At 44.2% G+C, this 25,620-nt stretch overlaps 2 protein-coding genes across 7 annotated transcripts in view; both read right to left on the reverse strand.

The window, feature by feature from the left end:
* Window positions 1–15,534, reverse strand: part of ntng1a (netrin g1a) — a 58,978-nt gene extending 43,444 nt beyond the window's left edge. For 3 of the 6 annotated variants that reach the window (XR_015099014.1, XM_086102074.1, XM_086102071.1), the window contains exons 1-2: window positions 13,622–14,191; window positions 9,594–10,167 (exon numbers count right to left, since the gene is read on the reverse strand). Coding sequence is in view for 5 of the 6 variants with exons in the window: in XM_086102074.1 (XP_085958200.1) it covers window positions 9,594–9,842 (249 nt within the window). In the remaining variant the exon portion in view is untranslated. Of the gene's footprint in view, window positions 1–9,593; window positions 10,168–13,621; window positions 14,194–15,069 lie in introns of those variants that run through there. The other 3 variants (XM_086102073.1, XM_086102072.1, XM_086102076.1) reach the window with 3 other exon arrangements.
* A 3,287-nt stretch (window positions 15,535–18,821) lies between these two features.
* prmt6 (protein arginine methyltransferase 6) lies at window positions 18,822–20,557 on the reverse strand. Its single transcript, XM_086102650.1, has one exon. The coding sequence runs from the start codon at window positions 20,526–20,528 to the stop codon at window positions 19,470–19,472; it is 1,059 nt and encodes a 352-aa protein (XP_085958776.1). The 5' UTR covers window positions 20,529–20,557; the 3' UTR covers window positions 18,822–19,469.
* Window positions 20,558–25,620: the final 5,063 nt, after the last annotated feature.

The following is a 25,620-nucleotide window of genomic DNA, read 5'->3' on the forward strand; positions in this document are numbered from 1 at the left end:
TACATATAGTACTATATGTAATGATGTCACTTAACTCATTCACTCCCAAAGACGTTTTTAGACGTCTTTTCAGACTTGGTCTAGAATTGGCTGGTACTGAATGAGTTAACTTAAAGATGAGCAGACTTGGGGCGTAACGTAATTAGGATTTTCTTTCTTTATATGCACGTATTTGTCATTGACATGTTTATACGATATTAGATGTTCATGTTTTTACACCTATAAATGCTCATACTGTATTACACATCGTCCTTGGCAGCCGTTTTATTGGAAATGGTTCAGAGGAATTTTATACATCCAGATTCGTGATGTCCCTCGAGATATGTTGTGACGATGTTCGACCGTGTTGTGTTGGCATTTACAAAGCGGACATTGCTCACATCCATCAGGATGAACACCTGCCGTTGAAACGCGAGCCACGTCGGGCCTCACAGTATCGCAGTACTTTGGTGAGTTGATCTGAATCCCTTGATGGAACCTTGCCTATCGTTCCAAAGGTATCCAAAAGTTGCCAAGTCAATGGCATGACATTGCAGGGTCACCGGCCAATAATATCAGCCACGGACATCCTCCCAAATGAATTCTCTCAGCTCGGCGTTGCTGAAATAGGCTCGAAAGGCACCCTAACAAGGCTGTGAACTGATGAAGCAAAAGCCACGCGAGCAATTAGTCGTATGCCGGCCTCCGCCTACACTTCCCAGTAGGCACCGCCCTCTTGTCGCAGACCCGTTTGCTGACTTCAGCCAATATAACGCTGGCACAAGTCTGCTGAAAGGTGTTCATCCAGTCAGCACAACAGTCTCCCACCTTTTCTTTCAGGAGCATGTCTCCCTTTACATCACAATTCACTAATCTCCAATAACACACTCAATTAAAAAGCTTCTCTCCCTAAATCTCCACGGCGCTATAATATAGCACGAAGTACTTGAGATTAAAGTACTTACATAATCAACAACAATTAGAGCACCCTGATACATGCTATTAGCTCTAATCATCGGGCAAATGTGTCCTTCATTACAATGCTTTAACAACCTTACAAATTCCGGCAGCACTGGCGGGATTTCACTTTTCCGCCCCACTGTCAAGTGCTTTGCTATTGATAATCTATTTCAAATAGCTTTCTCACACTGAGCATGTAAAGAATTTCAAGTCAACACGGTGCTCTGTAGGAATTGTTACTTTAGAAGTAGAGCAGCCCAACAGCTTCCGACAAAGATGATTCAGAGTGGAAATCCAGTATGCTGGCACGGTGAGCGGCTTACTCTGTGTTCTTATCTCTTGGCAGTGCGATGCTGAGGCGCTCACTGCCACATGGCACCCAGATACGTGGTGCGGCGCAGTCACACATGCTGGCTTTTATGAGTCATTGCACACCGCCATGGCTTCCGAAAGACAAAAACAGAAGAGAATCAAAAAAGGTCTGGTTCGTTAAAATTCCCAAAACGGCTGGCAAAATAACGTGCTAAAGATGTTTGGACTGCACAATTTCATAGAGATGCAATGATATCGCCATTTTCAACAATTAACAACGCCTGCATTTCAGTTTAGCTTGCCATGGGTACGGTTTGGAACAATACATTTTTATCTGCCTCATGTGTTGGCAACACGTAAATAGTGGGACAGCATAACATCGCAAAAGTATAACCTACCAATAAATTCAATAAGGAAAAACAGCCAGTCACAATCAATAAAGGTGGATATCCAGCATGGGATGGTCTTCTTGGCGTATGTCTGCTCAGTATGCTTTTGCTCAGTTAAAAAGGTGGCATTTCGATGACTGTTAACCAGAACCAGAAATAAAACCCAGAAATAAACTCTGGAATATTGATTTCTCGTCTCATATTGGTCTTTGAATGTCTGACCCATGATTTCATTTGACATCAAACAATAATTCTTGGTCGAATATACAGTAGACTTCATATATTTGTGCAGAATCTCCTCATCCGTCTTCATGGTAAATTGAGGCCTACAGCAGCTGTCTTTGCACAAAAGTGGTTACAGACAACCCCTCACTTATTATAGTCCCATACGGTATCAACGGCCCTATGTCCAATGTGTGACCACTAAATATTCTAAGTTAGAAGAAAGAAGTGAGCGCTCCCAAAGTTTTCAGGTACACGACTGAACAATACCACTCACACATTTTCCAAACAGATAAATAATCACGCCCCTGGTGTTGCTCAGGGAAACCATCGCTTTAAAAAAGGTGATTGTGTAAAACAAAAAGACGTTGCTCAAATGATGTATGTATGTATTGTTGCATACCCGGGGCAGATTAAATCAACTAATACGCTGCTTCCCCCAGAGCATCTTGAAATCAGTCAGACAAGAAACTGAGGGGACGTGGCTGCCTGAAATGGATTCCAACCTAAATTGCGTACCAGAGGGAGTATTTAGAGGAAGCGAGGATGAATGTTGGAGAAACTAATCAGGGACAGTCATTTAGTTAACCGAGGCAAATACAAATTGCTTAATAATGGTAAAACAGCATTGCGAATGAGCACACTTTGAGACATCTGTCTGTCTAGATTTTAAAAGGCAACGATGAGACAGAATGACACTGATACAAGACAATGGGTAAAAGATAAACCCTTTCAGGTGACTGATGGTCAATTTCAAACAGTGTAAGACGGAAGAAATGCATCATCCTAACGAAACGCAGATGATCATTTAATTGACTCCTGATCTGTAATCATCTGTCAGTTAGAGTTTCATATTTCTCAACGGTAGTCAATCCGATGGCAAGGCAGAATGCCAACTAATAACGCAAGTGCACAGAAGCCCTTGATGCGATCCAAGGGAATCCAGGCGAGGCGCGAATCATCTCAAACGCCAACGCTGCCTGCCACAATGGCTGCCGCTCACGGTATGGTGCGTGTGTTTACACTGGGGGAGGCGGTGGGGGGGGCAAAAAAGACCGAAGGAAGGCTGAATAAGCATTGAAAGGGAAGCCTTTCGGTGAGACAACAATCCAAGTCCCAGAGTAACAGCACATACCTGGCACCTCTCACAAAATCATTTCATTTAGAGAGGCTGACGTGCCGACAGACAGGATGTAAAATGCATTTCCGCGCCAAGCCTCTCAAGTACTTTCCGTCTGTGTGAGCATAATGAAAAGATGAGCGGTTGCACCCCCATGTCAAATCATGCTTCGGAAACAAGTGCATGACACCTTATGGGAGCTGTTTTCAACATACTGTACCATCGGAAACAGAGGGAGTCCTGTGTTGACAGTCTTACGGCAAATTGTTGGACTCGAGGGTAGGGACAAAAACAAAAGCTATAGAGGTCAAGTGTCCTGTAACCCTGGACCTGGTCATTTCTGTTTCCTAAATGTACTTATGGAAAAATGTTTCAACATCAAAACAGAGCTGTGGATGGCTATTACGGGTTTAGGGTACCACACTGAGATGTGCTGGTGGTAGTCTCCTGCCTCATACTCTGTTTCCAAGCGACATAGCAGTTAGCTCGGCATTGAGAAGCGCTTTGGTGTTTAATGATCCGAAAGCGCGGTGACACGAGAACTGGCTGTCTTGGTTAGGCTTCTGATCGCCTGTTGAAATGGATTCAAATGGCTTTGATGCGGAGTTGAGCCCCGATTCGGAAATTATCGCGAGCCGTAGCATATATGGGAGCCGATCATCTTATCCATCCGCTCCCATTGAATTTCAACAACCAATCTCACACCGCTGCCGTTAGATTTGTCACGGAATGTGTCGGCGGAACTCCTGCCGAGGGGTTCCATTTGTGCTCTGACAGTGTGAATATCATCCAATTCTGCAACGTAAGCTAAAGGTACAAAGCCGCGCAATGTAAAGCTTCTAATTCAGGGAGAAATGGACTGAAGATGACTATATGGCCTTGGTGGATGACTCGGAGAATCGAGAGGTTGAAATGCAAAGTGTATCTGACTTCACCCCGAAGCTACTCTCTTGCAGATACTGCAAGACCAGCCACAATTTACCAACTGCTACCTCTGTCCTAAACAGGGTTAATAGAATGCTAACAAACGGAATAGCATTGACAGCACTTCACTACCTCCCGTCTGGCTCAATTCAGCTTCTCTCATCCTTTCTTCTCCCTGAGAAAGGAACTAACTCTCATCTCGACTCAATCAGGAAGATTGCTTATTAAGGAAAGGCTCTGGGGTAGCTCACTAAATTGGGGGGGAGCACGGTCTCACTTGTGCGATAACTACAGATTTATGTCAGAATTAGGTGCAAAGAGCTGCACTGGCTATTCCCCTTCTTTAATTAAGCTAGCGCATTTTCCAGGCTTCAGCGTGTTCCCCTTGTATGGCATATGCTTGCTTGTTTGCTTGCTTAAATAGGGGCTGAGCCATGTGGGGAGTGAAAAGAAAACCCATTCAAGTGGATTCTCAAAAGACTTCAGTGGCTACAAACAAAAGCATGACAGCCACCATTTTTTTCCTCCCTGCAGCTTTAAGAATGTGGGTTGCCATATCAGCGGATGAAGAAATTCCACTTTCCATTTATTTGTTCCGTTGTGTTATGCCATCCATTTCAACAAGCTTTTTGCAGCTGTCAATGAGAAGCCAACACAATGATACACGGCAGCGAATGTCAGATTACCTCTCAATGTCGGATCAAGCTGAGTGCACAGTAAAATGAAAATGTTCCAGCACACTGCTATATAGCTTTGAAAACTGCAGAGTGTGTACTTCCTAGACACTTCTATCTGTCGGCTTTCATCTGCCCGGGTTCTATTTTGGTCACTCCGAAAAGGTGCACATTCAAACCAATTTGACTCCCTATTGCCACAGATTACAAAGGCTACCTATAAAACCAGAACGCCACCTCCCAAATGTCCACAAGAACTTGAAGAGAGCATAGTGTATGTAGCGCATTTATCAGGAACCGAATGGATACACTGAAAACGGACTTCTCATTCTTTACTTTGCACGTCTTAACTACCTGGTGACGCATACTGCTTATCACCTCTGAAGACTGTAATGGAACATCATTTGATGCGTCCTCAGACTAATTTGCCACGTGGAGACACATTTGCCACCTATTCATCCAATTTAAAAGAATTGCTCCAAAAGGAAAGAAATGCTGCGCTGAAAACGTTTAGTAAAGAAATAAAATCACAAGTGCCTCTAAATGCGAAAGCCACCAGATGCTCCAGAATCGAATTTGCATTTGTTGTCCCAAACTCTGCTGTGAAAATTAGTATCCCAGCAGAAATTCGTTCCGGGATTACAAGGTGCAATTACAAGTAACACGATAGCATCGCTATCAATTCTCTGCGCATCCGATGTGAAAAGAAAAAAAGGAGGAGGAAAGCGGTGTCTTCCCATCGTAAATCTTCAGAAGTGATTAACTCTGAATTGCAAACAAATTGCCCCATATCTGCAAGAGAGATTTAGGGACCACGCACACTGTAAAGAATAATGGAGGAAAATCGAGCAACATGATTTTGGCCAAAAATGTCAGCGAAAATTGAAAGTTCAAGGAGGCTAATCCATTGGTCCAAAAAGTCAGTGAGCTGCAAGAGTGTTTCGCAATGTGAGATTTCCCAGTTTCAGTTAAATAAGCCTATAAAATATTCAGAGGCAAAATCTCCGGGACATAATCCATATTTGACTCGTATTCCACTGCTATTTGATGGCAACTGTCACACGAAACGTCATTTCAAGATATGGAATAAATTATTTCATGCAGTCGGTTTCCAAAAGTTTCCACACAATTCCACCTTAAGCTCTCTTTGTATTCACAGGCAAACACTCTAAAATTCATATTCAAACATTTACAAAGTTTTCCACGTCTATAGCTTGCCTCTTCATTGTTTTTGGGCAGAATAAGAGATGTTTTTCCTCCCGACTTGAAAAAGAAGTCGACAGAGGCTGTGGGAAGCTGGAGTCAAGGAGGCCCCCCTGTTATCGCATTGTGGCAAAATAAACGGTTGGAGCAACGCTGAATGCATTGATGGCACCCAGATAGACAAGTCTCTCACACGCATACAAACACACATACGCACGCACAGCACACTCACAGCATCACAAACACGCACAAAGAAAAAAAACAAAAAAACACCTGATGTTGTCAGCAAGCCAACTTTTCACCAAGTTTATACTTACAAACTTTTCTCCCTGGAAGGATCTGCAAACGTCCCCTTTGCATTTTTTAATAAACAGAGCCCCCCCCCCCCTCCTCCTCGCCCATCATTTCCTATCATATTGTGGTCATGTCACGTTCTGGTAACACAATTTGAAAGAAAAAAAATAAACCCCACTGCTTTTGGGTTATCGGAATGAAAGTTCACAAAGGTAACAAAAGTGAACAACCCTCACTACGCCACTTAACAAGCTTCCATTCGGCACATATTGCACATTAGACAACTGGTTTGACACGCATCGGAAGATTAAAAATCTGTTCCGTGAAGCCCATTGATGTGGTTTCATTGTCAAATGAGAGGCAATTTCCAACCGTCCATGCATCCACTTTCTGTTACTTATCTTTTTCAAGGTCACAGGTGAGCCAGAGCCTATCCCGGCGCGCTTTTCGTGAGAGTTAAGGTATATCCTGGACTGGTCATCATGTCAATCACAGAACATATAAACATTCATAATGCACCTATGGGAAATTGAAAGTACATTTATGGTACAACATGCAATATTTCAAGGTGACATATCGCACACAACTTCCTGTACTTCCTGTTTTGATTGCTCCACTCTTCTGGAGATCTCAAAATAATTTTCCATCATAAGTCAACTGTTATATTTGTCTCTTTGGAAGTTCATGTGCTCTGACTAATACCTGACAAAAGGGTCACATCAGCAGGCTCGCAGGTAATTAAACCTCCTTTCCTACTTTGGCAAATCAGCTGATTCTCAGTAACCTCCGAGCAACTTTTGCCTTATTTAGGCTTTGTCGAGTCAGCCACCAAACCTCGCCTTAACGACATCTTGGTGTTCGCCACCCATCTGAACCACTTCATCCTAACTGAACAAATGTGTCATCGAGACACAAAAACTGCCGGGCAAATGTTATATTTTGGTCAATACAATGCTTCTTTTGATGACTTCAACATGAACCAAAACAACTGCCAAGCTGTTAGATTCTAATCACCTTGTGAAGTGTTATGTTACTTTTGGCGGAGGTTTCTGTTGTTAACTCTTGAGTTTAGCCTCCTCTACAGAACAAATAATACTTTTCATCAACTCAAGGCTTCTTCGCTGAGTGCTTTGCCGTTTCAATCATCAAAATGCTTGAGATTGGGCAACCTGTCGGCGTGCTATTAACTTGAGGGGACAGCGACATCTCATCAAACGGTCGACTTGTGTAGCAGCGTCGGATGATTGGCGTCTTATTGCTATTTGAAAGGTCACGGGTCTTCAACGGAAAAAAAAAAAAAAAAGAAGCTGTCAACGTGCCAGCGGGTATGGCAACGGGGAGGATCTGATGCAGCTTTCCTCTATCCATGACCCAGGGATGAAGGCCTCTGGCAGACATAAGAACACTCATATAAGCAACATGGCCTCCAGCTGCTCCACCGCCTCACTCTCATATCCAACTTGACGTCGGTTACTTTCAGTTCCGCAGAAGCAATCGCCTAAAATGTGCCAGATTGTACAAGTGTTCAGTCACTGACCGCGTTGATGAAATTGTAATTGCCCTGACTCTACGATGCTTGTGATTCAAATCCCTGTTGGAATCAGAACAACCTCCTGGCACTGTAACAGGAACGTCACAGGTAAATGTTCTGGTCGTTAAATGGACATGAAAATTGAACTCCGCTGTAATTGGCCCGCCTGATGTGTGACTGTTATACTTTATGTAATTTCTCATCAATGGACTCGAGCGAGGAGACGTTTAAGGTACCCACTGGCTTTTTAATTGAGGCTCTTGTCACATTGTCTGCCGTATTCGCAGGGACAACAGGATGGCGTCAACTCTCAGAAATGTACTCAAGAGTTTAAAAGGCTGGCAATGATGCCAACGATATACCGTGTGTGCATCCAGAAATGGAAGAGTGCCAGCGAAGCCTCAGACATGCACGACTCCTGGCCATCTGTGATTCATTCGTCCATTACAGAGGCAAACAGGAAGACACACTCAAGGCTTCGCTTTGGATCAATCCGAGGTCACACAAATGAGCAGTCAGCGAATGGAAGGGGCCCCTGTTTTGACAATGGCCTATTTGATATGACAAGCAATCGTTTTCACCCCCGCTAACCTCGCCGCACTCAATTAGACGTGGAGTCAACGCAAGGCGGAAAACACCGCATTTTCTTAAAGAGCTTGAGGACAAGTCCAAAGCAAAATAGAATGTACCGGTAAGTTTATTTTTTAAAATATTTAAAATATATCTATCCATCCAAGGAGATTTGTTCCAGATAAGTCACTAAAGACAACGCTCAATAATTTGATGCATTTGACTTGACAGTTGCTACTTTTATTAATTGGCCATTTTTTGTTTGTTTTTGTTTTTTCTTGTCTCTTGTACCATATTCAGGCTTCTGTTGTTTGACGGCCTTTTAATGGGTTTTGATGCAAACTTTTTTTTTAACACTAAGAGACAGAACATTTTCCAAAATGCTTGCCTAAGTGTGGATATTGCTGAAAATATGTCCAGTTGAATAATGCGCAGTATGAATAAAAGACATGATCTACATGTTGAATTATTCACCTTCTCGAGTCTCCATCGTGGCCCACTGAGGAGATATTAGCTACTCAGTCACTGCAGGCTTCGCCCATAGTCCTTTGGGTCTCTGAATCCCAAATGCTCTTGCCTTACTCCAATCTCTCTTGATCATTTGCTCGCCTTTGTCACCCCCCCCCCCCCCCCCCCCCAACTCCACTGTCTTTCTGCCTCGGCTGAGTTTCCGCCGACGACTAGTTGAGTCTATTTATATTCCTTGAGTTACTACTCTTCTTCCTGGAACATTTCCCTATTTATCTAAAAACCTATCAAAGCTGCGTGCCTGTTCTTAGAGAATCTTTGATGACTTACACGACAGACCAAAGGTGATTCATCATTTAGCAACCGTGCTTCAAAGTGATAAGGACCCCAAATAAGGAGGAGGCTGCTTTGCTGATTAAATACTTGACCTAATATGCATCATTTTCTTTTCAGCTCCACAAGGAGCTTGTGATTTTCATGATTGCCGGATAATTTGCAGATGTATAAAAGAGGTCTTGAAAGCTAATCAACCAATCATTGCTTTTATTGGGCACTTATCCTTTTTTTGGAGGGTGGCAAAGCAGGGGCGTGGAGTACACATAAAATGATCCCAAGAATATTTGCTAAATGGTCCTTAGTGTTGTTACCCAGTTGTTTTCTGACTTTGAATTTACCGGTATGTACAAAATTATTTGGTAGCAGAGTGGGAAGATCGAGATCAGAATACATTTACGACAACTGCAGACCCGAGGAGCAGCTCTCGAGACAGCGCAACGCGACGTCGGTCGGCGCAAGCTTGCTTGTCTTTTTGCCACGTTCATGCTTAAGTAGGGGATGGCAATCGTCTGCCGCTACTTGGAGGGCACAACTCATGGAAATCCTTGTGCAACCGACCCGTTGTGTGCAACGCCATTTATAGAAAGGCTTGGCAGCATGCGTGTACTCACCAGCGCGCAGTATGTCTCAGGAGGACTTCCACAGGTGATGTTGGGTGGATCAAGCATGACCTTCAGGTAGTGGGTCATGTCCGCCGTCTCCGGCTGGCAGGCCATGTAGTCCCAGGTTAGTCCTTCGTCTGAGTAGATCTGGGATTTGCACACATCGTAGTGGCCCCAAGCCGCAGGGTAGTGCTGCATGGCAGCTTGGCAAACGCCAGTCCACAACGCCTGAAGCGCCAATGCCAAATAGAGACGCATGACTGGTCCTCTCTCAGGCCCCTTCTCCTTAGAAAGACTTATAAGCGAGGATCCTCTCTCCTACTGCCGCTTCCAATGAGAGAAACTCGCTCAACGGGAATGGGGAGACATGTCTTCTTAAAGGCGTCTTCTTTTCTTTTGACTCTTTGTGTCTCTTTAGGGCTCGCAGCCCATTGAGGAGAGGACAAGCTTGAGGGAGGCCGATGGAAGAAGGGGAGGCGAGAAGCAGATAGCCCTTTGACGTGTTGATAAGACAACGTGTGACAGGTCTCCTCAGCTTCTCTGGCTGTCACTCATTGTGTTCGTCCTGTGTGGTGGTCTGGAACTGTGGAGACATGAGAAACAGAGTGTGAGGATGAATCCAGACCTCCTTAATGGGGATGAGGACTGAAGTGAGTGACATTTTTATTTTTCAGTCACTGAAGAAAACGTTTTTTTCTGTTGAATTTACTCTATTTCGTCAAGTGGTTGTATTAAATAAAATCAACTTGATCCAGGTCATTTTTTTCAGTGGACTATATATATATAGTTAAAAATTGTATCCGGAGCCAGATGGATGAATGAAATAAAATGTCGTTACACTGGGATTTTTTGGAGTCCAGGTGGTCTGCCCTGGTACAAACACGCACACACTGATCGATTTGAGCAAGTTCGCAGAAAACTTTGTCACAAGTTGAGCATGAAAGCCGTTACCGGCACCAACTAAAATCATCAGTCAATGAGAGGATGGACAAAGGCGGTACAGTATGATTAGAAGAAATTTTAAAAAAATGAAGTAGCCAACTGCTTTCAAGGGATGAGAGGTTAAGGGGGCCCTTAAATAAGAGGATGTGAATGGGTGAGAAGTCAGCGGGTGAGGAAGCAGCCAATTATCCAGAAGAACTCTTGGCACTGAGCTCCCTGTCTCCCATTTGGAGACATACTATTACCGTGTTAAGGGGCACACTAAAGAGCTCGCCAGATTGGTGGCTGCACGCGTGTAAATGTGCACGTGTGTCTTGTTTTCCACCTCAATAATAAAGCAATACAAGGCACCTGACTTGTCTTCTCACTCCTGCTTATTACGTTTTGTGAATAGAAGGAGGCGGGACAAAGCGCAGACAATTGGAGATTGGAATACAAACTGTAAACCACGTGCGTAAATAAGAGATGTAATCGAACACAATAAAAACTAACGTACATTTCGGCATTAAAAATAAAAAGTGAGGACGGCACTATTATTGGTCAATTAAATAAATTAGTAATGCCCAATGGTTTTTATATAAATCTACTATCAATGAAGAACACCAACGCGAGGGCGGTATCCCCACTTTTTTTTATTTTTAATTTCACGCATGTTATGCGCTTTCAAGGCCATTTTCTGACACGGCTTCTCTCCTGCCTCTTTTGCTTTCATCTTTCCTGCCTCTTCCTGTTTCATATTCTCCACCTGTGCCTCACAAAAGGAGAAACACGGGAGAGGGAAGGGCAGAAAGTCGCGAGGGCAGGCAGTCAGAGGCAAATGAAAGAAAGATAAGGAGAGATGCTTCCATCTCCGTCGCCTTAGTCGTTAATAACCTGCCAATATAGAAGCGCAACTCACATGAACAAACATGTAAAAAGTGGAGCCTGGCCCCGCCATTCATTCGTGTGGAACACACCTATAATGCATGCTGGGGGCTTGCCTTCGAGTCAGCTCATCACGTTTCCACTTTTGAAAATGTCGCCGCCTACAAGTGGCTGCCTTATGAACTTTTAATCATGTCGGCCCATCGCGAGCGGGTGCAATGCCGACGGCTGTTTAAGTGCCTGAGAAGCAGTCGGTTGATGGAGCGGTCGGTGGGGGTCGTGCTGTACCGCCCGTTTCCAGCCTTCTTTTCAGGCTGTGATATCATCTTGTTGCGAGATCTCTTGTCAACGTGAAACAAGAAAGGAACGGTTTTCGGTGTCGCATATTTCAGAGGACCCACGACCTGAACAAAATAAAAATTAAAAAGGAAAAAAAATACAAAAATAAAAGCCTGATATCGTTGGATTTGGATAAATGAGGAGAAGCAAGCATGTTATTCTGGTTTCTTTCTGACTTCCGTATTGAGTGAACGCTGGCGCGTTTTGGCTGCCGCTGCTCAACCCGTATTGTTTTGTGTTTTTTGTTATTGTAAAGTGTCCTTGGGTGTCTTGAAAGGCGCTTATAAATAAAATGTATTATTATTATTATTATTATTATTCATGCTTCTCAATTATTTTCTGTTGCGCCCCCTCAGGAACAGGAAAACATTGTGATGTATAAACCAATGGAAAAGTCCTCAAGCCAGTTCTTTCTGTGACAGGGCCGGTGGTTGGTGTTTGCAGCAAGCTTCCTCAAATCCGGGATCAAGTGCAACCGCACGTCTGAGGCCTTTGAAGGCAGTCAATTTGTGTCTGCCAAAGATACACCTCACTTGTCTGCACTGGCCTCCAACTGCCACAATACTCCGCCTGTGACGTTTTTCATCCTAAACGCACAGCCGCCCTCCCTTGAGCGGGCCGGTCTGACACATGCACTCAGTTTGTGCCAAAGCAGCACTTTTGACGGGGCGACGCTGCCCCAAGTTTGAGTCGAGAGCACTGAGGCGTCAGTTACTCCACTGCCACATACAAGTGGCGGCGGGCAGGCACCTTATGAGAGGGCGAGACAAATACCCAACCCGTCACCCCCACTCTGCGTCTCCCCGTCACCAAGCAGAGCTCTCTTTGTGACACTGGAACACCTCATGCATAATTAAACACACTTTTCCTAAAGTGCATGCACATTACTCTGCAACCACAGTGACATGCCTGGATACTCAAAAAGGTCCACTTTAGCTGGAAGGATGATGCTCACTGAAGTAGCTTGCGATCAGCAAGAAATACGGCGTACAAGCCAGAAAAAGAAACAAATCAGGGTAAAGAGGAAGACGCAAAGCAAAATTACATGACAGAAAGGCGGTGAGAGCTCATCTTTTCATTTTATCGGCGTTCTGACACTTTGTATTTTACTAACAAACAAGCCCTGGTTGGAACATATCTTAAAAGTAGCATCACTTAAAATAACTACCGCCTGAAGTGAAACAATACATTGAGACATTTATAAAACGTATGGAAATGTAGATTCTTAATTTCATACAAACGAGTGGGCTATTTGTAATTACAAACTAAGCGTGGAAGAGTTTGTTGCCTTCGACCTGAACCCTGACGTTGAACCCTAATTTTGAAGCAATTACGGTTTCTAATAATCATCAACAGTTATCCTCCCACAGGAGTAATTCCTGAGACTAATCCAACACAAGTAATAGTTTATTTCACTCATAACCTCCCTCAAGCACGCACACGCACGCACGCACACACACGCAGCCTCGTCCTAACCTCTGTAAGGCTCATTGAAAACACTGTCAAACATGCATTTGAATGAGATGGCAAACTACAGCACCTGCTTAAAACATATCAAAGGAGGCCTAACTACAACTGGCAGCTCAAATGATGACAAATTAATGCCGTGCCAGGCGGCCGTTGAAGAGACATGCGATTACGCTTGATGGATGACGAAAACCACAAGGGGGCGCTACTAATGACACGTGAACAAATAGCGGACGAGAGTGAGTAAATTCAATAAATAAATATACATAAAGAAAAGAAAGCGATTTTTTTTTCAAGCAAGTCTTGTAAGACTTGGTTCACTAATGATGCTATTGGGGAGAAGAAAATTTAATCCGCTGAGACTTTGCTTTAACAACAAACCCGTTCGTTATTTAAACAAAGACGCACGGATTGGATGCACTTACAAGCGTCGAAAGTCCCCTGGCGCATATGCTCTCCAAGGTCCCGGCGCTCATCAACAAGTTCAGCGGAATGAACACGAATGAAGAACGACGCGTTTTAAGACGCGCTCTCGCACGAGACGCAAAGTGGCGAGTTGGCACGTCAGTCTCGGTAGGCTCGCCGCGCACATCACCATTGCTCTGTTTGGACGATCAAGAGGATTGTCCTGCCACATGAACACAAATGAGTGACGGCCGTCCCGGGGGCTCACTCGACACCGCGCGTCATGCAAACCGGAGCACTTCTGGACACGAGCTCCGAAGTCAGTGCGTCCATCATTAGTCCCTCAAGTGTCACTCCATCGCGGATCGAGGTGAAACGCTGACGGTAATGACAAACTTCAATATCTGCACAGACGGTTGAGGTAGACGCGGGGGGTCGCGCTCGCCTCTCCCGAGTTGTGGACCCGCACAATAGTCGTGAGATGATCATCCCATCACAACCTCTTCACTTGGTGGCTATGCGAGATGTGGCGGCGAGGAGGATGGTGCGCTCCCGGGCGCACGCTCGCTTTTTGCAACTCCTCCACCGCGCGCACCTACGGGTGGGCTCTCCCCTCCCCACCCAACCTCCTTCTCCTGCCCATCTTCACCGCGCCAAATATTCTCCCCACTCAAGCACCAATCCACCCACTCGGACGCACGCTCGCAGTGGATATTCATCATAATATACTGTAGATCTTTTTTAAATATATATAAGAACAATTCCATTGATGTGGAATGTAACGGCGTAGCGTATTCGCCTCGATTGTTCAAAAATAACTAAACGCAGATGTGAATGGACATTGGATCAAACGGAAATGCAATTGCACAAAATAAAAAAAATCCTCCTGGTTAGCATACAATTCTTACAGTGGACTCCAATGGCTAAAATCGGGGAGAGTCGACCTTCCTGTTAAAGTTACTCTGTTGTGATGGAGGGGGGGGGGGGGGGGGGGGGGTTCCGCATGAGCGAAATTTTCCTACGCATTCCCAAAACAGCGGATCAAATTTTGCCGCATATTTAACAACAGCATTGCCTCGTGTTTGATTTAAAAAGTAGATGACTTAAATAATTGCCAAAGAAAGTTTGCTTGTAAAATTGCATGGGTCATATTGCAACATGAAAAAAGAAACACCGCAGGAAAAAAAAAAGAAATATAGCCAATATCGTCAGCATTTAAAATATCCAAATCTAGAGATGCACATTTAATCTACCGACACATATTACCTATGCATACATTGCAAGAAAAAAGACTTTGATGTGAGGTAGTTATATGCAGTTCCCCCCAAACGTGGCGTACTGGTGACTTATTTAGACATTTCTACATAGGGAGAACGCATAAACTTTCACAGCTGTAGCGCAAAAACACCCCGCAAAAAAAACAACCACAATGTAAAATGATTTTACGGAATACAATGATAATAAATACCTTTTGCTCAACGTGCGTCTTAAAACTGTCAGCTGACCACGAATCGCCTCCCCTACTCGGCGCGCATCTAAAAGCAAAGCTTCAGAAGTTTCCCAACAGCCGCAGAAGACACGACTGCATAGGAAAGAAAGGCTCGATGAAAGCCTCTCACCTCGGTCTCAAAAGCCCGCGGAGAAGCGGCCATACCGCCTGTTGCAGCCGCCTAAATCCCCTTTACGACATGTCAACCGCAGGTGCCTCCAGTCGGATGCAAAAAAAAAAAAAAAAAGCTTCCAGGCTCACCTGAAGAAGCGACCACACGGGCGGAGACAACAATGCGAGCAAAAATGCCTTTGAACGGTCCCACAAGCTGTGCAATTGTTTTAAAAGTTTGCAGAAATGTAGATTCTGCTGGATGCAAACATTCTAAGTCGCTCTGGTGGGGGGCGTAAGAGAGGGCGTCGGGGAGGGGGAGCGTCAGAGGCGCAGAGCGAGCGAGGCGAGTGGCTGCAAGCATGCAGACATTGTGAGCCTTTGACAGCTCGAGTTGATTTCTTTTGCAGGCAGGCAGCAGCTGCCAGGGAGCCACCACCTTGAACCGCACTTGTTTTATTCATCAAAGATGTCTCGGCATCAGCATGTCACAAGTTTGGATAAAGCAAGGAGTATGTGACACTTTTGTTTTTAGTTTTATTTTATTCTTTTGGCAATCACTGATAAGTGCAAGTCAGACCGCATCTTAGAATTCTTGAAAGTGTTTCAAATGTAAAACTGGATTAAAAAAAAAACTATCAATGGATTGATAATGAATTCAACTCCCTCGCATGATATTTGAATAAAGTCTGTTTAGATGTGACTATCGAAAGTGCAGTGGTGTCTTAATTTATACGTTTATTTCCCGTTACAGCACCCCTAACAATCTGAACATCATAATACTTTTTTTAAAAAAATGATTAGCAGACGCATCAATTTGGTTTGTGCATCCTAATAGTTGTTTTGTGCGGAGAAAGTTTGGTTTAAAGTCAAGTTACACGGGGCTTTACAAACAGCATCATGGTTTTTTTACATATACGACGGGTATATGAAGACTATGAATGGAATTTACCCGAAGAAGCAAATGCTGACAGAGGTTTTAATGAAGCAAATCACGGAGGAAATCAGCAAAAAAATGTGCCGCCCAGAGGCCTCCGTGGTAAACAGATAGCAGATGTTCACATTTCAACATATTTAAGCAGTGTCATTGTGTAGAATTATGGATATCCCAGGGAGAATATTAGGGGATTTTGACAGCAATTAATCCCTGTCCTGGATCAACACAACAAACCAAGTGTGGCAGCTCGAAAGCAAACAAGCATGATCGCTGCTGGTTCACCATTGTTGGACTCGTCAAGGGTGGGGACGGTGGAGACAGCTCTCCTTGCAGCCGTCTCTCTCTCTCTTTGTGTCTGTCTCTTAGCCCGAGGGCAGCTTGCCCGTCATGAACTCGTTTTCTAATTCACTCTGTGACAAGAGAGAGGTGCAAACGACAGCAAGCTAACAAAGAGGCAGTTTAAGTGCAGACCGAAATACTAGGGCGCCGTATGAAAGGTTCGCTCAAGATACATTGTTGGGTGGTTAATCCGCGCATTCGTTTGATTCAAGGCTTGAGCCTTGAACAAACGGAGCATATGTGGTGTGCTCTTGAAATGCAGTCAAACAGCAATGAAATAGTATTATGGATGAACTAGGAGTATATATTAAAACCTGGTGGCCTTGCGAAGTACTGCAGAAAACTCAGCTATTGACTAGATAATGCCCTTCATAAACATTGCCCTTGGCTGTGTGATAAAGGTCAGTAATGTGCATCCTTCTTGGACCGGTCCCAAAGTGAAAAGTCACTTCCCATTTCAATATGGGATGGGCCGAAGGAGCGAATCAGGTCAGTGTCTGCGCTTATCGTCCTGGCGCTAACCCTGGGCTGCAATCTGCTGCAAGCAGACCTGCAGCGTTGATCCGATCCGACGTGCTATTCTAAGCCCGTGCGCCAACTCGGTGAAATTGAAATATCATATTAAGTTATAAAACAATACCTGAAACAAATTACATGGGGGCATAATCCAAAAAGTGCATGATTGAAAAAGGATTAGTGGGCAAGGAGAGGAGTGGCCCGCACAGTTTGGTAGATTGCACGAGAGCAGAGTGCCTCAAGGTGGATTGTGAATCCGGGCCACCCTGCTATGGTTTACGTGCTCCCGCCAGTGATTCAGTTTCTTAACAGGGGCGGGGCAGATCCGTCCTCGTTACACGGTGCGCGTCCGTCCGTGCCAACATGCCTCGGTGCTTTCGGCCGGATGTCTTCGAAAAAAATGGCATGTCTCGCGGCGGAGATTTGCAGTCCAGGGCCAAAATTAACAGTGTTTTATTGCTGTCGAGAAAAAGAAAAAAAAAACGTAGCACCACGCAGTGGACACAGGATCTACGGGTCAGTTCGGGAAGCTAATGGTAATGATGACAAATAGTCTCCTCTGCTAGCACCCCAAGAGAAATGAAGCACACCTCTTCGGAGGTTGCTCCACCAAATTAGCTTTTGTCAATAGCGTGCTCCTAATCTGTGTTCAGGATGTGCTGACGGAAATATTGGTTACTGTAACTGACTGTGGGAATTGAATCCTATTGGCTTCTTCATGCTGTCATTAGCATACAAGGATTAATGTGTAGCTGTGATTAGATACTGCATTGCCAGTCAGGTTTCAGCGGCGATCGAAAAACAAGATGCTCGAAAACACGTTCAATAATTTGTCCAGTTTTAAATGACAGCGGAAGTAGGAACCAAACACATCACAAATGTTTACCTGGTCATTTAAAAAAAAAATGAATACAGATGAGTTTAGCGAGAGCAAAGACCCCCTGCCCCCCCCCCCTCCCTCCCAACAGTCATATACGAAGAAACCTGTATAAGGAGTTGTTTTGCACAAGATTCTATTTTTCGGAATATCGGGTCCTTCAAAATAATCCACTTGTAGGCACAGATGTGCCGCATGCTGTTCACATCCTTCTAGTGGCAGACAATTCAAGGACAAACCCACATCATACCGTAGCTACCACGCACTAAAAATACATTGCCTTCACCTGGGGCTTCCTGTCAAAAAAATAAAAACAAAACTTTTAAAATATGTGTATAAGCGATTAACGCGAGACGGTTTTGGGGCCTCAAATGCAGGTACAAGTAGCATTTTCTCTTCCAGCTTGTTACAATTCAAAGCAAACCAAGACCAATAAAAATGGTAATAACCTGAGACACGGGCTATATGGGATTCCGTCCTTTTGGACCCTATATAGGTTGGGGATATATCCAATGCTGTGCCTACAGGTCTGTCATTCGTCCGGATAATAAATGGTTACAGGACACGGCTGGCAGTCACATCATTTCAGGGACCGAATTCAATGTTGAAATGGTATAAATTGACACACAAATGACGCCACGTTTACCATTCATGGTACCCGTAATTTTTCCCGTGCACAAATCACCACCTTCACTCTCAAAAGGAGAAGGCATTGTAAATTAATCTGCATCACGTGACTGCGCATTGCGCAAGACCAAGGTCTCGGTTGTGCCCGTCTCCGCAGTCCACATCGAATGATAATAATATATTCCATTTAATTGGCATTTTTGGCAAGTAATCGGAGGTTGAATAAAGGCAACCGCAGATGAATACTGTCACCCACGGCAGAATATTTTGTGCTCATGAACAATCTCTTTGGACAAGTCAGGACTGAAACAACACAATCCAAAGTGCAGTCAAACTATTTAATTCAATTTCAGATCTTTCATTTGGCTCTCAAAGTTGTAAATGTTTTACTAATGTTTCTACTGAAATGTCACGGACCAACACAGAATCTACAATGTGACCAAAAATTTACAAAATAGACGAACATCGGGGTAGTGGGATGCACTTCTAAAACATTGGAAACTACAAGCACTGTGGAGGTATTTTGTATTCAAGTGCAGTGGCACTCAATTGCAGATTTTAGCATGATAGTGCAGGGAATCAAACCTGATTGGATTTGAAAATATACATTTTTAATGCTATTCCAAATGCTTTACACAGATTAAAATAAACAAAATTGTTATTCTAGTCAGGAAAAAATAGAAAAAGCATGCATGAACGGGCAGGTGAAGACCGATAATATTACATAATTCCTCAAGCAACTTTCCAAAAAGCCCTGACCAATAAAAGACTGCTGTTCTACTACAGCATCACATCAACGGTTTTGCAAGTAGCACACGTCAAGTGTGCAGTTTTCCAAAGTGAGGACAAAGAGCATACTATCGACCTCAGAGTGCGGAATAAGGCTCTTGAATATACCGTATGCTCAAATATCTGTTCATCCTTGATGCCTTAATTTCAAAGCCTGGTGCACGCAAAGGAGAGCAAACTAAACTAGGATAGTGTTTCAGAGGTCCAGTCAGGGATAGAGAAAGTCTTGGAACATGTTTTATGTTTTCCAATCGTGTACTCCAGGTGAATGCATACATGTCTGTCACTTTCCAGCGAGGGGAACATGTTGACTTCCCCGGTCAGCAGCGTGTCTTGCGCCACGTCCGCGGGCTCATCCAGGTACAAAACTGCTTGTTTCCAGTGGGTCTCGGGTTTGAATGGGGACGTCGAGAGAAGGAGAGGTTGTGGTTTGTCCGGACAAGGGAACGAGACGGTGAAGTAGACACAAAATGCGTTGACCGCTGCCGAGCCGAAAGACTCGCACTTAAAGTGGCCCCTGACGGACCGCAGCTGCTCCACTGTGGTCGTGTACAGGTCCAGCTCGGCGAACCGGGCCGGGTGAGACAGCACGTCCTCGGCGGTCACTGGGCTGACAGAAATGTCAGAGTTCTTGATACATTTCTTGGCAAAGTCACTCATACATGACATGTCAACGCCGTACTTGTCTTTGACCGTGTACCAGAAGTGTAAGCGGTCCTCCGCCACTGGCTCGCAGATGGGCGTGATGAAAAGTTCGGCTTTGTTGGGCAGAATAACCCCGCCGGGCTTTTTCAACCACTTGTCGCGCGCGTACAGCACAGAGTTCAGCATCGACTCATGCAGGAGGGCATAACCCATCCACTCGCTCACTATCACCTCCACCATCTCGGGGAGCTCCACACTCTCAACAGTCCCTCGTATGACTTCAATTTTGTCCTCCATGTTGTTTTGCCGGACTATTTTCACAGCTTGTTCGGCAATGGAACAGGCTTCAACGGCGTACACTTTCTTTGCACCGGCTTGGACGCAGAACATGCTCAAAACGGCGGTTCCTGCCCCGACGTCCAGCACAACCTTCCCTCGGATCGAGTCGCTATTTTTCAAAATGGCCAGTCTGTACGTGTTGGTTCGTACATGGTCCGCTATCATTTCCTCGTGAATTGTCACATCGGAATAGCTATCGAAGTACAGGCTGTCCTGTCGGGTTTTATCGAATTTTCGTTTCTTAACCACACGGGACATGTTTACCAACCGATAGAAGCTTCTCACTTTGCGACACTTCCGGATTGTTGAAAATGGGATTTGTAGTTTTACACATCCCACGACACATTGACCTGAACTACAAAAGCCTACATTTCCCACATGGGTAACACAGTGACGTTTCTATCGGGTGGTGCAATCAGGGACCGAAAGAAGGTGGTAAATATGGGCTTCGACAAAATAGGTTTTCAAAAACTGAAATTCAAAACATACTATTCACACTAATTTCACAGTAAACGGTATTCAAAAAGATAGTAATATTTTCACACATATCTGATTTTTCAACTGTTTTATTTTTTGAATTTAATTGCAGCTGTAACGTTCATTCATTCATTTTCTTATATGTGCAATTGTAAAAATAATATCAGAATCTGTTGTATTTCCATAAAAAACAAACAAATTAAAAAAGAATCAAGAAACAAGTGTATAATAACCACCAACCTTCCGTGACATATTAGATATGTTCTGCAGGAAATGGGTGTCTATCAGAGGTTAGTCAACTTTTTGGATATCACTAAAATGCCTATGCCTCGTTTATGTGCTCTCCCGAGACATCCACCCCGTTTACCTTTTAACAAGCTACAAGTAAGACTTCTGAGATACCCCAAAGTTATAGCAGGCAGAACTCTCATCCTGATGGTCCTTTGGGATTTTCAGAGATCTTTGCCAAACGATAATGGCCAAACGAACAGGAGCTGTATCCCAAGTTATAATGACGAAGACATGAAAGAAAAAGCAGTAGTTTGAGGGAGGGGTTGGGGGGGGGGGGGACAAAACAAAGAAAAATGTGAGAGTTTCAAGTTTGACTATTTGAAGCAAGAGGACAGCACAGAGGAATGGAAGAACTGTGTGGCCTGTAAAAAGAACAGACTTTTTTTAAGTATACATATACTATTCATACTTGAACCATTATTGTTGTTATTGAAATCCAAACATTATCTACACACGGAAGGAGGTAAATCAATTGATGGATTGATGGTATTGTCAGAAGCAAACTTGGATGATAAGCAAAGTAAGGATGGACCTCTACAGTGGGATACATGACTGCATTGTGAAATCCAGACACATAGGGACGGTATGAATTTGGCAGGAAGGTTTAAAGCATGAATGCCGGACACGAAAGACAAAGAAGAGGCCGTTGGCGATGTTGTCCACGCCTCCTCTCAAGCTTCAGGTAGAGCTGCTGCCAAACCCCAACACAGCCAGCGTCCAGCTCCCACTGTGTCAGCTGGCTCTGTTTACCTTCATCTTTACACTGCGGATTACAAATCATCTGTATTCATACACAGAGGAAAATCTACACTCAAACCAGCCATTTGAAAGTTGAGGGGAGAGTGTGACAAACTTCATCACGATGAGGGACAGGAACCGCACCATTCACAAGGCGGCGCTCCGGCATGTTATTAAAATGCCACGATACATCTGTGGAGTGGTCGTCACACCACCACTGTTTTTTTCAAGTATGTTCGTAAGAGGAAATTGAAATAGATAAATAGATAAATAAATAAGGCGATAAGTGTTGCATAACTGTATGCGTGTGTTGGGGGCAAGTAGAGATATAAAGAAGAGACTCTGGCTGACTTTGCACGAAGGCCACCAGCAGCTGCTCTTCCTCTTGGTCAGCTTGCACGGCCCCACGGGAGCTGCCTGTGCGCTGTTAGGAACACCGGACCTGTCGGCCGCTGCAACCGACACATAAACACGGTCACAACATTCTCCTGGAAGTGCACACCAGCATGCACGGATTGCATGCCCAGAATCCACACAAAAAGATGAAATGTATGCTCATGTGCAGTGCGGGGACACATTCTGTGCAGAAGAAATTGCACATTTGTGATCACGTGTGAGAGAAATGCACTCTGCTGAACAGCGATGCTAAGGTGCAATGACTTCCAAATGATTGCTTCGGGTGATCAATCTGGGCCTGCTTTGAGATCTGCCTCGCAAAGAAAAGACTCACCGGTCTACCATCGCACATGTTTGCATCCATTTCATCCTTTAGTGCACACCCACTGATGACAGTATTTTACAAATGCATTTATGTGGATGTCTTTTCGAAGTCTGCATTGTTTTATCCCTCGCCTGGGCATCTCACGGAACACAATCGGAGCACGTGCCAGTGCCAAAGCAAAATCTCTTGCCCCGCGGGTTTCCACTCCAGCTTATTTGTCCAGTCACCAATCCACCACACACACCGTTGCAGCGGCCAGTCCCGCAGCGAGACCTCGACCCGTCAATCCACATCCCGGGAAATCAATTCATTAATTACATCCACCTCCCTGTCGACTCACTTCCCTCATGCATCCAAATATCAGTGACATGACAACACAATTAAGTCTAATGACCAAGTACAAGCCCCATTTGGCATCGTGGAGGAGACCTGGGCTGCTTACGAGAGAATAACTGCCCAAAACTTAAATCCTGTTTTTTGATGGTGTTTATCCAGTGAGTACATCCACACATGAGAGCAAACTGGATGGCTTTCTGTAAACCTCCACAGGTCCCTTTGGTGGGCAAGAAATGATCCACCCATCAATGTATTTTCTTCTTCATTTGAAACACAGAGAAAATGACTGCAACCGCCTCTGAAGAAGCAAATATGGAGCGAAGATCTTTGGGTACGAACGCACATTAAATCGTAATGATGGTACTCCATGATGCTAACTTGGGTCTGAACGGGCTAACATTCCGCCATTAAAGCCGGGCGCATTTAAATTCAGCTGGTGAACCTGAAATCGCACAAAATCTCCACTAGGCGCCTATGTTTCCACACAGATGAAGCCAACTAAGAAATCAGGTCTTTGTCATGTATTTGGGGAACACCAATACTGTGTCGATGAATAGGACCTGAATCGGCCTCTCTTTGCACTTAAAACGATGGACGCGGTTTTCGAAAAGTGATCCAGAGCAGGGACAGAGGCCATTTCCAGAACTGAAAAACGTAGCACAATGCTATATGATTAGAACTACAATTGGGCCCAAATTTAAAGTCAAGAAACTTTTAGAAAATAATCGACTTTTTGAAATGCAATGTTTTCTTCTCGTTTTCTCTCCGGTAATACTTTTGTTCATGTATTTGGAAGAGGGCCAAAGCCATTTATTGAGAAAGAATTAATTCGGAAGGTGCTGTCACCTGCCACGAGGAACCCAATTACTTCTTCATGTTTTGCAGGTAGCGAGCGTGTCAGCTTTTCACGGTCCATTTCAAGGTTAAAAAGTACCGTATGAGTTCACAAGCAGTCAAGGGACCGTGATGCCAGTGGTTAAGAGGCACATTTCAACACATTAAGGGTAGATAATTAATTAGCAATTTCAAGCGACGACATTCATTAGCTTACAGCACAAGCCCAAAGAGATCCAGTCAGAGAATGTCAGACCAGATTCGTAAAAGTATGAAGTTTTAGCTTTGTTTGGATAGTTTGTTTGTCATAATTACAAGGACGCGATGTGTCAAGTACTGTATCTTCATTTGAGTTTTTGCTGTCACCAAATAGACTGACAGACAGGCCTGGTATTTTGCAGGCAATAAGACGCTCTTCCCACTGACCTTGGCTTCTGCAAAGTTAAAAAAAAAAAATCAATGCTTCTTCAAAGGGACAGAAGGCAGTATTCACTTTCTGTTAAGGTGCTGTGCATCTCACCCCGAAGGTAAGACAGCCAAAGAGAGAACCTGTGCTGGTAGTTCGTGTCAACAGGACGTTTATCAGCGCAGACAGGCCCACACGCGTTGGCAGAGATGCACTTGTATGGATATTAAGGGACCTCAGATAGTGGATATCTGAGCAGCACTGACGCCTTGCTTTTGCTCAGCTTTCTCGTTTTAGCTGGTTTTTATATTCATACAGTCCGCGGGCTGTCCATACAATGGAATTTACATTTGTAAACATCTTTGACTATGTTAAAGTTCAATCCCAAGTAACCATGTAACGTTTCGATGTGCAAAGCCGAAATTATTTTTCATTTTTAATATGATTTGAAGCTGTGCTTGTTAGCTTGCCACGTCGCCTATTAGCGCATCATGCAATAGCCAATAATAGTAAATAAAATAAAAAGCCAGCTCCATGACTTTCCTTTTTTTTTTTTTTGCAAGAAAAGCACTCCATTTTTTGGGGGGGTGCATATTTTTTAGGGAACAAAGTCACAGTGGTCCACGACTGCAAAATATAAGCAGGTGCACCAATGCACTGTCGACTTCTCGATGCGCTCTGTCAAACAGATGCTGACCATAAGGACCGGTGCTCCAGATTTGGTTGTACCGTATTGATTGCCTGCAAACAAATGAGAAAATCCATTTCAGCACATTAGCACAATTGCTGAGTTTTGCGTGTCTAATTGCACACATCGATCGGTGCGCAACCTCAACCGGTTGAAATGAAAATATGAAATTAAAGAGCGTGAGTGGGCGGATAAAGGAGTTTCTGCAACATCATCTGGTGTGAAGAATCTTCAATGGGAGCGAGAATCACGGGGCATTGTTTGCTTTGTTCAGATCACCGGGTTGCTGGGAAGACTCTCAGCACCAACAATACCTCTGGAAAAGCTGCTGTCAACATGAAAAAAGGACTGTCCTAATGTACAATGTTGTCACTTTAATCACTCCATCTGCTTTTTTTTTTTAAACCATTTACATTTTAGAATGATGGCGAGCATCGAGAGGGAATCAAGAGGAAAATGGCTAATGAGCTGCTTAACAGCTTCATGGAATGCCGCCGTATCCTGTGAGCCATGACAGCCATGGTTGGTCGTTTGTTGACAACACTACCGGCTCATAATGTTCTGGCCCGCCTGCTTTCTGGCACGCGACAGAAGTGGATTATGCCAAGTAAAATCTGGACGAACCACAATTCAATCTCCTCACCACAATTCAGACGTATTTACAACTAATTACAACAAATTGAATAGATGTCACGGCATTGTATGTTACTCTGCATGTGAATGAGAAAGTCGATTTTTCAGTGTTTTTTTTTTTTTTTTTCTATTGTTAGAGAAAGATGACCGAAAGCGAGTCTTGCCTCGGGTGGTCTTGATGACCTCATGTGAACCTGTGAGAGAAACAACATGCGCCCACAGGCAA

The sequence above is a fragment of the Hippocampus guttulatus genome, chromosome 21, assembly GCF_054856545.1.
Source record: "Hippocampus guttulatus isolate MCC_2025c chromosome 21, RoL_Hgut_1.0, whole genome shotgun sequence".
NCBI lineage: Eukaryota > Metazoa > Chordata > Actinopteri > Syngnathiformes > Syngnathidae > Hippocampus > Hippocampus guttulatus.